Raw genomic sequence first — 13,049 nt, 5'->3', positions numbered from 1 at the left:
CCCCCAAAACCATCCAAACCCCGTGTAACGCACTTAAAACCTTCCGAAACCTCTGAACACGCCTATGTAACGTTTCGGAACTCCACCGAATCCTCTAATTTTTTTAAATACCTCCGGAATCCCCCTAAAACCCCTTCGAACCGCATGTAACGTACTTAAAACCCAATGAAACCTCCGAAAACGCATATGTAACGCCTCTGTAACGTTTCGGAAACCCGCCGAAAATCCTCTGAAGCTTCTCGAAATGCCTACAAAATCCCCTTATAGACCCCTCGAGCTCCATATAACGCCCCTGAAACATCCTGGTACCCCTTAAAACACCTCTGAAACCTCCCTGAAACGCGAAACGCCAAACTAGAAACTCTCCAGAGACATCTTGTAGCCAAAAGTTCCGTTCGGAACTTTATTTGAACTTTGTGAAATTGTTTTTGTCATGGGAAGCAGAACTTTTACAATCAGATAATATGCATCAGTTTTCCAGCTGCCTTGCAATCAATTGAGTTCAATTCGTAATAACGCAATGAATCTGTTAAGCAGTCACTAGGTTCTTCTAAAAAATGAGCTCCATCTGGAGAGGAGACAACCAGCTGAGAATTTACGATTAATGAATGTGAGACCCTCTGTCGACCTCTATCACTCCTTGTCGCTCATTCAATCATTACTATCGCTCTTCGTCGTTGCTTGACGCTTTCTATCTCGTCAAGTCGATCATTCTCTTCTCCTTTCTTTTGCCTTCTTCTGCCCTGTATCACTATCCATTGCTATTTCCATGCCACTCTTTTTCACTCTCTTGAATCATGAGTCTTGATATTTATCGTACCATATTGGAATCTGTTACTGCCCTCTTTCACTCTGTCGCTCTAAATCGTACCATTTAGCATGTTATTACTCTGTCTGTAGCGTAAGATTCCGATCATCATGTTCACTTTCCTTCGCTCGGTGTCGCTCTCTAGCGCTCTCAGTTAACCATTCCCTATCACCTTCTCCCTGACACTCTTTTCCACTCACTGTAGCTCGTTATTTTGTCGTATTGCATTCTATTGATTTTCATCACCGTTGATCGCTCCCGATACTTTCTATCTTTCGCTCTCGCTATCTATAAAACAACCTCTGCCACACATGTTTACTCTGTACCACTCTGTCGCTCTTTTCCTGTCATTCTCTTTTGCTCTCTGTCGCTCTTATCGTAACCTATTGAAAATTATTGCTCTCTCCCTGTAGCTCTCTAGCGAGCGCTTCCTAACAATCTCTACAGCTCAGGTTTCTATTGCTTCATGCTGCAAAGCTTCTCTACTATTTCCGGTCCCTGTCGTTTCGTTTTCATCATTAGTCAGTAGTCTTCTTGGTAACAGTCAATAAGGAAATTCGGTAATCAATGAAATTTCCCAGGGGTGTTCTAGGATGTCTCAGGGGTTTCAGAGACGTTCTAGGGAATTTCAGGGGATTTACTGAAGCGTCCCAGGGGGATCAGGGGATTGCTCCAGGAGGCCTTCAAGCCCAAGAGTTTCAGAGGGTTGTCAGCGATGTTCTAGGAAGGAAGCTTGAGGGATTTCAAAGGCGTTCCATGCGGTTTCAGGGACGTTCCAAGGATCTTCCAAGGGGTTTCAGGGTGCTTTATGGGCGCTCCAGAGATTTGCTAGAGGGTATCAGTGCATCGCAAAGACGTTCCAATGGGATTTCAGAGATATTCCGAAGCTTCGGGGGAACCCCAGGAGGTTTCATGAACGTCCAGGGGGCTTCAGAGGGTTTCAGGGGTGTCCCAGGGGATTTCAAGGCGTTTTCAGAGGGTTTCATGAGCATCCCAGAGAGTTTCAGGGCGTTCCATGAGCCTTCAGGAGGTTTTCTGGGTGTTCCAGAAGGTTTCAGGTCCGTTCCAGTAGGTGCAGGGACGTTCCATAAGGCTTCAGTTAAGGGAGTTTCAGGGCTTTTCAGGGTTTTTTTTGGGACGCTCCAAGGCAATTCAGGGACTTTAAGGGGCACAGTACTGGAATTTTCCAAATTTGCTGGTATGTCTGAAACATACTTCTTCCCATCTGGAACGATTTCAGGGATTTCGGGGGTTCTATGAGTCTGAAAGGGACGTTTAACTCTGCAGGAATCGCGCTGTTGTATTTCATACAAAACATTAAACAAAGTTCGCATGTTGTACAAGCAATCAGAGTGGGGCTAGGGGCAGCCGACCACGCGACTGCCGGAAGGTTAAGAGGTTACAGGGAGCTCAGGGGAGTTTTTATGGAGCTTCCAGGGAGAGTGGCTTCTGAGGTGTTTCTGAGGGGTTTTAGGGGTTGTCAGAGGATTTCACGCGAATTTTATAGCGAGTTTATAGCGAGTTTCAAAGGTTTTCAGGGGTGTTCCAGGGAGAATATTTTTCAAGTGATGCCGACTCAGGCAGTGTCTACTTAATAGGCCTGTGTATGAACAAAAATCTCCTTTGGTGAGATCTAACGGCTTTTGAAAGCATTAAATCGTTCTGACTGATTCCATTTTTAACGTCCATCCAATAGGACATCTTCTTTTGTTTAGTCCAGCATTTCAGCTCCATTTAGATTGTAACTTTTGATATACCCCAGGATGGTTCTGGGTCAATCAACTATCCAGGGAGCTTCACAGGCGTACCAGGAGTTTCAGAGCTTTCAGGGTCGTCCCGGTGGTATTCTAGAGAGTTTCAGAGGTGATCCAGGGAGCGTCAGGTGTTTCACTCTAAGGGTTTCACGGGTGTTCTAGGACGATTCAGGGAGTTTCGGGAGCGTTCCATGTGACTTCAGGGGAGGTCCAAGAAGCGTTTCAGAGGGGTTGAAGTGGTTTTAGCGGGGTTCCAGAGGTTTTCAGGAGGTTCAAGAGTTTCAGGGGCGTTTCATGGAGCATTCGGGACATTACAGGGGTTTTCGGGGGATCTCATAGGGTTTCAGGGGCATTCCAGCGGTGTTTCACAGGTTGTTGAAGAATTTCAGGAGCACTCCCGGGAGTTTTGAAGGAACATCAGGGGCGTTCCAGGGTGTTCCACAGAGTTTGCGGGAGGGGAGACTAACAGGGAGTTTCAGAGGCGTTCTAAATAGTTTCAGGCGGGGTTAAAGCAGTTTCAGGGACATTCCAGAGAAGTTTCAGAGGGCTGTCAAGGGTGTTCAGGGACCGCTTCATCCTGCACAGCTGCGCTGTTATTTCCAGTCCATGTCGTTTCGTTTCCGTCATTAGGCACTCTCTATGAACTACGTACTCATTTTTTGGTAATCGCAGACCCCCGCCTTCCTTTGAGTCTTCGTAGTTTATGGGTAGGGGCCCTTAAGTAGTCTTTTTGGTAACAGTCAATATGGTAATTCGATAATCAGAGGTTTTAAGTGGTGTCCATGAATGTTCCAAAGATGTTCCAGGGTGTCTCAAGGGTTTCAGGGCCGATCCAGAGAATTTTAGGGAGTTTAGAGGCGCCTTAGGCGTGTTTCAAGCGGTCGGGTGTAGGAAGTGTTGTTCAGGGATTTGCTTCAAGAGGGCGCAACAGCAGCATTCTGGGGGTTTCAGGAGACTTCATGAGGATTCAGGAGTGTTCCTGAGAGTGTTATGTACTATCCAGAGAGATTGAAGAGCTTTCAGGAACGCTACATGGTGTTCCTGGGGCGTTCTTTGAGTTTCAAGGGGGTTCAGGAGCGTACCAGGAGACTAAAAAGATTTCTGAGGTGTTCCAGCGGGTTTTAGGGGCGTTCCATTGTTCTTCCAGGGCGATCCATGATAGTCATGAGTGTTCCAGGAATGTACGAGAGGGTTTCATTGGGTCTTGGAGGCGTTTCAGGAGTGTTGTGTGGGGTTTCAGGGGCATTCCACAAGATTTCAGAGATGTTCAGGGGGCTTCAGGGAGTTTCAAGGGTTTCCCAGAGAGTTTGTGAGTGTTCAAAGAGGTTTCAATAGCGTTCTAGAGAGTTCCATGGGCGTTTAGGGGAGGCTTCAGAAGATGGCAGGGATATCGGGGCGTTCCAGAAGGTTTCAGAGGTGTCCTTGAAGGTATCCGGAGCGTTCCAAGGAATTTCAGGGGCATTCTAGGAGTTTCTAGGAAATTTCATTTTCCACCCTGCCAACACAAAGTCGTATATGATGCAGAATGATATGCTAAAGTGTAAGGAGTTTCAGAAAATTTCAAGAGCTTCAGGGGGGATTTCAAGGATGGTTAAGATGGTTTCAGGACGTGTCCTGGGATTACATGGACATTTCAAAATGGTTTCAGTGGGCTTCAAGAGCTTTTCAGAAGGTGTCAAAGAGCTTTATAAGCGTTCCGGGTTGTTTCAGGCATTCCAGAAGTGCAGAGAGGTTTCAAGTGCGTTACCGGAAATTCAAGAGACTTCATGGGTTTTTTCAAGTTTTTTCAGGGGCGTTCCATGAAGTTCCAAAACTCCCTGAAACGACAAAACTCTCTAAAACCACTTTTAAGCCCCCTTAAAATTCACTAAAAGGGAACGTCCATAAATTACGTCACGCTTTTAGGGGGGAGGGGGGGGGTTCAGTAAAGTGTGACAACACATACAAAAAATTCTGAAGTCTCATACAAAAAGTGTGACATAGGGGAGAGGGGGGGTTGAAAATGGGCAATTTTTACGTGACGTAATGTATGGACGCTCCCAAATGTCTGAAAACTTAATGAAAACCTGTGAAACCTGCCCTGAAATCATTTGGAAAGCTTCCTCAGACCTCCGGACACTACCTGAAATCACCTAAATCGCTTTGACTATCATATAACTTGCAACTACTTTGAAAGCCTTTAGAACCCCCTTAAACCGTTGAACGCCTTCAAGCCTCTCTAAAACTCGCTTAAAAGTCACTAGACAGCTTCCTAACTCTCGAAACTCACTTCCCCAAGCAACACACATATTATATATTAGTTACGACAGCGCAAGTTTTGGTTGTATAGAAGTTTATTTGACGTTATTCCAACACAATGCTAGAATTACGTAAAATTAACTTCTATACAACCAAAACTTGCGCTGTCGTAACTCTTATATAACATGCGTGTTGCTTGGGTCGGAGCTTCCTGAAACCTCCTGAAACGCCTTGAAACTCCTCCGAAACATCGCCAAAACCCACTTGAAAGCCCTCTGGAACTCTCTTAAACCCATCGAAACCTTTTTGAAACTCCTATGAAACTTCAAACTGAAAATCTGACATATTCGTGAGAAAGATATTAAAAATTTCGAATGCCGGAGTGATTCGTTCAACTAGCGAGAATCGGTCAACATTAAGATGAGCTAACTGAAGAATGCGTCTAACATTTGGGTTCCAGGCTCGACGGCAAGAAGGCTGTGGTCAAAAGAATGCATAATCTGGAAAGTGGACGCTGATAACCTTCACCTAAACACATTTATAGGTCCTCGGACGCTACAGCAGCTGTTTATGGTTCAATATTGTTGGTACATTCTGGGTTGTCTAAACTGCCCTGGAGTTTAGTGCTTGATATCTAATGCCGCTACAGTAGCTGTTTTCGCCATAAACTGTAGCATTACATAACCAACAAATCATACTTGGAGCGGACCTGGTGTGATGGTTAGAACACTTGACTATCACGCCGAGGACCTGGGATCGAATCCCACTCCCGACAAACTCGCAAAATGTGAGTTCTTCCTTCGGAAGGGAAGTAAAGCGTGGGTCCCGAGATGAACTAGCCTAGGGCTAAAAATCTCGTTAATACAGTCAAAAAAAAAAAAAAAAACAAATCATAATCTATGAACCCCTGGAACTCCTTAGAATCACTGTAATGTATTTTCGGGATATTCTAGGTAAGTTCAACTATCCTGGAGTTCAAAACGTCATGTCTACACCTGTGATTGTAACCATTCTCACGACACTGAATAACGTTGCACAATCAGCCATGATTACAAAACTTCCTGAACACCAATAGACATTGTTCTACATTCATGGGACATTCAGGATCATGTCAACTTTCCTAGAGTTCAGTTTCTAACACCTACATACGTTATAACAGCTGTTTTCGCCATTATGCCACCCAACAACGATAGTTTGTCCCTCCGATCTAACTTTGGTTGTCATACGTTTACGTTTTAGGTACACAGTGTACTCTGTGCATCGATGCTTTTGGCGTCTTTTCTCCATTGTCATCGTCTATTAATTTCCTGTGCTCTCCATCTAGCAAGATAGACTCAAACGCAATTTGAAGAACATCGATAGTTTCAAAGCAGGAAACAAATAGCGTAAAATCGATAATCGTTTTATTATCAGTATAAAAACCTTAATTTTAAGCGTAAAACCATGATCCCTACACCATGCAGACGATGAAACTTATCTTCTAATAAAAACACATACCTCATCTAATCACTTCCTTAGGCATGCAACTCTAAGTTGTCCCCAAAATATGTACAAACACTATGATCTACTACCTACAATACCTCTACGTACCCCTCATAGTTTCGCAACAAAATCAAACACTACCAAACCTGTTCCCAACTTACCTTGGTCGTCGGTTTGCTCTTTCCGTTATTCTCCGCGGCGATTCCGTTGAGCTGTGCGGCAGACACTGCCTCGGAAGCACCCGTATCCGTGGCATCCGCCGAGGGCGAATTCGGCGAAGTCGTTGCCGTCGTTGTCGACGCCGTTAAACCGGACACCACCACCGCTGCCTTCAGTGCTTCCGCCATCGGTCTTCGCAAGCTGAGGTTCCTCTTGAGTAGCGGTTCCGTGCTGATCACCGTGACCGGTGTCAGGTGCCCGTTGCTGATCGGGGAAGTACCTCGACTGCCGCCGCTGTTGCTTCTACTGCTACTACTGACGGCAGATTTGCCTGCCGCGGCTGGACTCTTGCTTCGGGCTCGGGAGATGCTGCTGCTGTTCAGAGTGGTGGAGTCCTTGAAGGGGTTGCTACTCTTGAACTCCGGGGTTTGTTGGATGGGGGAGGTGGGGATGCTGGCGGTTTCTGCGGAGTTTAGGCCCGCGTCCGACGTTCCGGAACTGTTCGAGGAGGTGGAGATATTGTGGAAAGGGTTGGTGGAGGACTTGCTGGGCGTAATTGGGACAGTCGGAGAAGATGGATGGGACATGTTGAGGAAGGGGTTGTTGTTGGATATTTTCTCGACGGCAGGACTTGTTGAGATGGAGGAAAGGGCAGGGACGCTGATTTTCTCGACGATTCCGCCCTTTTGTTCAGAGAAGTGCGTGACGGTTACGTTGTCCGACGGGGAAGCGAGACCGTTCAGTAGCAGGGAAGTTCCCTGGTCCGGAAGACTGTTGTGGACGGCAGTGGTGCTGGTGTTGGATATTAGCGAGGGTGGTGGTGTCAGCGGCGTGAGGAAGCTCTTCAGCGATTGCGTCGGCGAGGTCGGAGTGACCGCAGTGGAGCTGGATAGCATCGAGGTTACCGTTGTGTGGCCACTGACGGTAGGTGTTGTTGTCCCGGTTAGGTTCAAGGTTAGCTTATCACCTCCCTAGCACGCGCACGCACACACACGCACAGAGATGATGGCGGCCGGGATCGGGGATCCCGCAGTTTTGTGTTGGTGTTGGTGATGTATGATACAATTGTTTTTGGGAATATTCAAACCAAACGGAACGCACACACACGATAATTATGTTTCAAGGGGTATAATTATATGAAATTAGAAGAAACGAAGAATACACAAAGCTTGCATGAGTTGAGGATGAATACAATCGAACGATGCTGTGATGGACACTTGACGATGAGTCATTCCATTTCAAATCGACAAAATGTTAAGACCTTTGTTTGTCACTCACTATACAATCAGTTTTACAGAATTCATCAAGCTGATAATGGTGTAACTATTTATTTACTAGGGTTGTCCATTCTTGTCAGTTCTCTCGAGCATTTATTACACAGTGCAGCACATAAAATGTAAAGTAAATTTCAACATCAGTGAGGTAATTTGGTATAAAGCTGAGTAGGCCATGATGCACGGTTAACATTATTATCACAACTGTCAATTGGAGAAGTGCCACATTATGGTGACGAGAAGAACCCATTGCAGCACGAGGAAAAAAGAAGAACTGGTAGACGTCAAGTGAAGGGCACTTGAGCTCCTGGATTGATGGGCTCTGTGAGATGCAGATTACGGACGAAGTAAATCCACTAGAATTTGACCAATTTCGAAGCTAAGAAACGTCAAAATCCGTAAGAGGACAGCAACGGGAGCAGCTGCAACTCAGAGAGAAATGATTTGTTTCCGAATCAAATGAGAATTGAAGATTCAAGATGAACATAAGTTACGTGGATAAAAATTTGACCGTGGAAGGCAATAATGCTCGCCTCAGAAAAAGGAGACGCCAAAACGGCAGGTGTAAATCTGGTAGGAGCTGACAATAATATCTCGCCTCAGATAAAGGAGACGTCAAAGCGGCAGATGAAAGTCTGGCCGGAGCTGGCATTAATGTATTGCTTCAGAGAAGGGAGAGGCCAAAACGGCAGATGAAAGTCTGGCCGAAGCTGGAAGAAATGTCTCGCCACAGAATAGGGAGACGTCAAAGCGACAGATGAAAGTCTGGCTGGAGCTAGCATTAATGTATTGCTTCAGAGAAGGGAGACGCCAAAGCGGCAGATGCAAATCTGGCCGGAGCTGAAAGAAATGTCTCGCCGCAGAAAAGGGAGACGCCTAAGCAGCAGATGAAAGTCTGGCCGGAGCTGGCATTAATGTATTGCTTCAGAGAAGGGAGACGCCAAAACGGCAGATGAAAGTCTGACCAGAGCTGGAAGAAATGTCTCGTCGCAGAGAAGGGAGACGCCTAAGCGACAGATGAAAGTCTGGCTGGAGCTGGCATTAATGTATTGCCTCAAAGAAGGGAAAGGCCAAAACGGCAGAAGGAAGTCTGGTCGAAGCTGAAAGGATTGTCTCGCCTCAGCGAAGGTAGACGCCTTAGCGGCAGCTGTAAATCTGGAAGGAACTGGCTGTTATGTATCACCTCAGAGAAGGGAGACGCCAAAGCGGCAGATGTAAATCTGGCCGGAGCTGAAAGAAATGTCTCGCCGCAGAAAAGGGAGAGGCCAAAACGGCAGATGAAAGTCTGGCCGGAGTTGGCAATAATGTCTCGCCTCAGAGTAGGGAGATGCCTAAGCGGCAAATGTAAATCTGGAAGGAACTGGCAAAAATGTTTCGCCTCAGACAAGGGAAAGCAAAAGCGACAAATGAAACTCTGTCCGGCGCTGGAAGAAATGTCTAGCCTCAAAGAAGGGAGACGCCAAAGCGGCAGATAAGAATTTGGCCGGGCTGGTAATTGTGTCTCGTATAGAGGAAGCATACGGAAGTAAAAATCTGGTCCGTGCCGAGGAATATGTGGTCGAGGGTTTGAAAAAGATGCTCGATCGGTAACGGGGTACTTGGTCACCCCTCACAGTAGTTTGTCCCTTACCGCATTAAAGCAGGGCTCTGGCGTGGTGGACCTCTTTTCTAGTGCAATAAGTTTCAATCAAATTCAAAAACAAAGCAGTATCGGTAGTGAAGAGGTTAACTCCTTCGCAAGAAGTGGTTGTGCTAGGTCTCCTATGAGGAGAGCGGATTGTGTGAAAGTGTGGGAAACCCCATTTCCTCTTTGGCTAACCTGATGAAAGAGGTCATGGACGGAGCGTGGTTGATAAGGACCTTCAACAAAAATAGAGATGGACTTTCTGCAATGTAGGTTACGTCCTCGAAGTCCAACATCAGCCCTCAACCAAGCCCTCATGAGACATCGTAAGTCAATGATGGCGGCCAAGCAGGACCATCAGAAAGTCAAGGCAACTGTGCAAGCAGCAGAACCCGTGAAGTTGAAGGTGCCGAAGTCTACCCAGACGGAGGCTTTCGCATTCGCGGATAGCCCTCAAAGTATTGCGGACACAATTAATGACAAGCAATCGCAGAAGCGTGTAAATCAGGTGAGAAGCTATCAGGCGGCGCTCGCAAGGCCCAGAAGTTTGCAGTACTGCCAGTAAGTCGGACCCCAGCCAAGCGTCCTGGAAAGCTGGGAAGGGTGGCCGGCCCGGGAAAAGGCCGGCCCGTCCCGGATCGCATGAAACAGGGGGTTGTGACCATTGATAGGCCTCAGTCATCACAGGTTATATCCACTACTTACGAGGGCTTCGTGGGCCAAGGTAAACAGGGTCTTCTTTGTAGCTGCTATGCTTCTCCGCGGTGGTCCGTGAACTGCGCACGCAGATGCTAAACTGTATGACAACCGTGCTAACAGGGCGAAGGCAGGTGGTAATTGCGGGTGGGCTTCAATTCCTAGGTCATAGTATAGGAAAGCTGTTTCACAAACCAACGGAGTCAGATCTTGCTTGAAGCACTGGCCATGCTAGACGACGATTTGGCTAGTTTCGGTACCAAAAGTACCTTTAGCCGTAATGGAGCGGATTCGATCATCGAAGTTACTTTTTGTAATACTGGCCTTACAAGTAGTTCAAACTAGATGGTAGACGATGCCTGCACTCACAGTGATCACCAAGCGGTTCGCTACAGTATTGGCTATAACAGAAGCAAGCAGCGGGTAAAGGAAGGGGCGGCTAGGCCAAGCCCTCGTAGGTCATAGACATCATACTTCTACGAGGTATTTATGGAGGCGCTCCGCCGTGAGCGAAACCTACTCGGTCTAAGCGGGGACGAGTTGCTAGCGGTGCGCTCGCGTGCATGCAATGCAAGCACGTCTAGGCAATTCCACCCTAAGAATGGGCGACCACCGGCGTGCTAGTACACTCAAGCGATTGCAAACATGCGCGGCGCCTGCCTACGGATGCAGCGAGCACGTACTGATGAAGAGCAAAATGAGCGACGGCTAGTGTTCACCGCTGCAAAAGTCACACTGAATAGCAAGCTGAAGGGCAAGTAAATGGTAAGCAATGCGTGGGGTGACCCCGAACAAAGTTCGCCGTGAAGGACGAGACTTGGAGAAGTGAATGAACCACGAGCTGCATCAGTTGCTGAGAGAAACAACCATCGCTCGCACCGCGAAAATCGAGAGGCTATTGTGGGTGCGTCACGTCATCAGGACGTCGGATAGAAACCAGATTTAATTGGTTCTCGAGCGCAATCCCATCGGTACAAGAAGACGTGTTGCGTAGCGTGCTGGATGGGTCGATGAAGTGGAGGACAATTTACGAATCCTTCGCAGAGTGTCATAGTGGAGACCCACAGCCGTGGACCGAGTTGAATGGAGACGACCCTGAGGGAAGTGAAAAGCATGTTGAAGAAGCTACTAGAGGAGGGTTAACTACGGTACAAAGCCCTGAAGACGAAACATAAACAGGAGCAGTCTGCTCGAGAGGAACAGCTGAAGTCATTTCAAGTAGGCGAAGCACAACGCAAAGAAGCATGCTAACAGCTGGTGGATTACATGATGTTGCGGCAGGCTTAACAGCCGACACCGTTTCTACCGCACGGAGCTACAGCATGTAGCGTAGCATGTATGTTCACAACAAGTATGCGCTGATTTATCGACCGTATTCTATTAATAACTTGATGATTTTGTGGCTATATCGGTCTCTTTCTACTCATAGTATAAGGGAGTAGAGCACGGCAGAAGTTTCACGCATTCGATGTATTCGTTCAATACATGGCCTACTTGCCTAATTTCACCTTCTATAAAATTTTCACACTTGTTCGCTACCTAGCGAATTCTATCATATCTATCATTTCATTATCCACTTTGATCTCTACTCCCTTATACTATGAGTAGAAAGAGACCGATATAGCCACAAAATCATCAAGTTCACAACAAGATTCTCCAGCGAGTCATCTAAGGACAATCGGGATGGAAAGCCATCTTTCCAATCCCATCCTGCTTCAAAAGCTCGTCAACAATCTGCTGGTCAAAATCAAATTTAGCTGGGCGCTGTATCAAGAACAACAACCGGTCGTGTTCGGCGACTACATGGGCAGCGAAATCCACACCGATGGGAACCTGTAGCTTCCGGAGCTGTCGATCATTCTGGATAAAGTAGCGAAACAGTACAAGCACCTGCAGCGTTTGCCAGTGAAGTGTTTCGAGAGAGAGCTAACCCTGGATTGCTGATTGGACTCAGCAATAGTCATCAGCTGACCAGCTCTAAGGTGTGCAAAAAAAGGTGCAAGAGCCTATTGTCGTGAAAACTAGCATAGCGGATCGACAAATGCAGATTTGTGCAGAAACTACCGACCTGGATCTTCACAACTACGTCGAAGAGTTCTTCTCGGTAGAGAATTTGGGTGTGGCCGTTGCTCTGAATTTGGAACTAGAGGATCAACGAATTCTGCAGAGAACGCTGACTACCAATCCAAAAGATACACTTACGTGGTCACGGATAAAGAGATGGCGTGGATGTTTTGATCCACACCGGACCTGGTACTTGCCGCTCTGGATTGAACTGAATTCGAACAAACCTGGACATGTTCGAGTGATATGGGATACGGCAGCCGATGATACCGAAGAGGTCGGACCTGCTAACTCAAATAGTTGATCGTCACGTTCAAATCCCATGAGCGAGCAGTGGCGATCTCCGGTGATATCCAGGAAATGTTTTTGCAAGTCGGGATCAGATCAGAAGGCTAGATCGGAGCGCAATACTATTCATTTTCCGTAATTCTCCATCGGAGCGCATGATTACGATGGCATCAGACGTGGCGATCTTCGGAGCAACTCCGGTTCAGTCGCAATACGTGAAGAATCTGAACACGTCGGATCACGAGAAAGAATACCCAAGGGCAGCAGTGGCGATCAAAAACAGGACACGACAATGTCTACGACTACCTGGGCAGCATCGACAACGAGGAAGAAGGAGCTCAATTGACGTTGGAAGTAGCGGAAGTTCATCAAAAAGCAGATTTACACATTCGAAATTAGGTACACAGATAAAAATAATGAGATTTACACTTCATGTAAACTTCAGCTTAGTCATGTAAAGTTAGTGTTATGATGGTTTACATGATATATCATGTAAATTTGTGTTATATGTCATGTAAACATACAGAGCCATGCTGAACTACATGACATATAATGGAAGTTTACATGATATTTTATGACTTTTACATTATATGTCATGTAAACTTCTGTGATATCCCACGCTCCAATCATGTGCATCATATGTCACAGAATTTTACACACTT

General features: G+C 46.6%; 1 protein-coding gene across 1 annotated transcript in view; it reads right to left on the bottom strand.

The window, feature by feature from the left end:
• The window catches only part of LOC109404007 (band 4.1-like protein 4B), a 143,504-nt gene that overhangs the window by 4,475 nt on the left and 125,980 nt on the right, over window positions 1-13,049 (bottom strand). Inside the window, exon 9 of the mRNA XM_062847422.1 lies at window positions 6,444-7,412. Coding sequence (XP_062703406.1) covers window positions 6,444-7,412 — 969 coding nt within the window. The remainder of the gene's footprint in view (window positions 1-6,443; window positions 7,413-13,049) is intronic.

The sequence above is a fragment of the Aedes albopictus genome, chromosome 1 (genome assembly GCF_035046485.1).
Source record: "Aedes albopictus strain Foshan chromosome 1, AalbF5, whole genome shotgun sequence".
In the NCBI taxonomy this organism is placed as follows: domain Eukaryota; kingdom Metazoa; phylum Arthropoda; class Insecta; order Diptera; family Culicidae; genus Aedes; species Aedes albopictus.
This window is presented reverse-complemented; position numbering and strand designations above follow the sequence as displayed.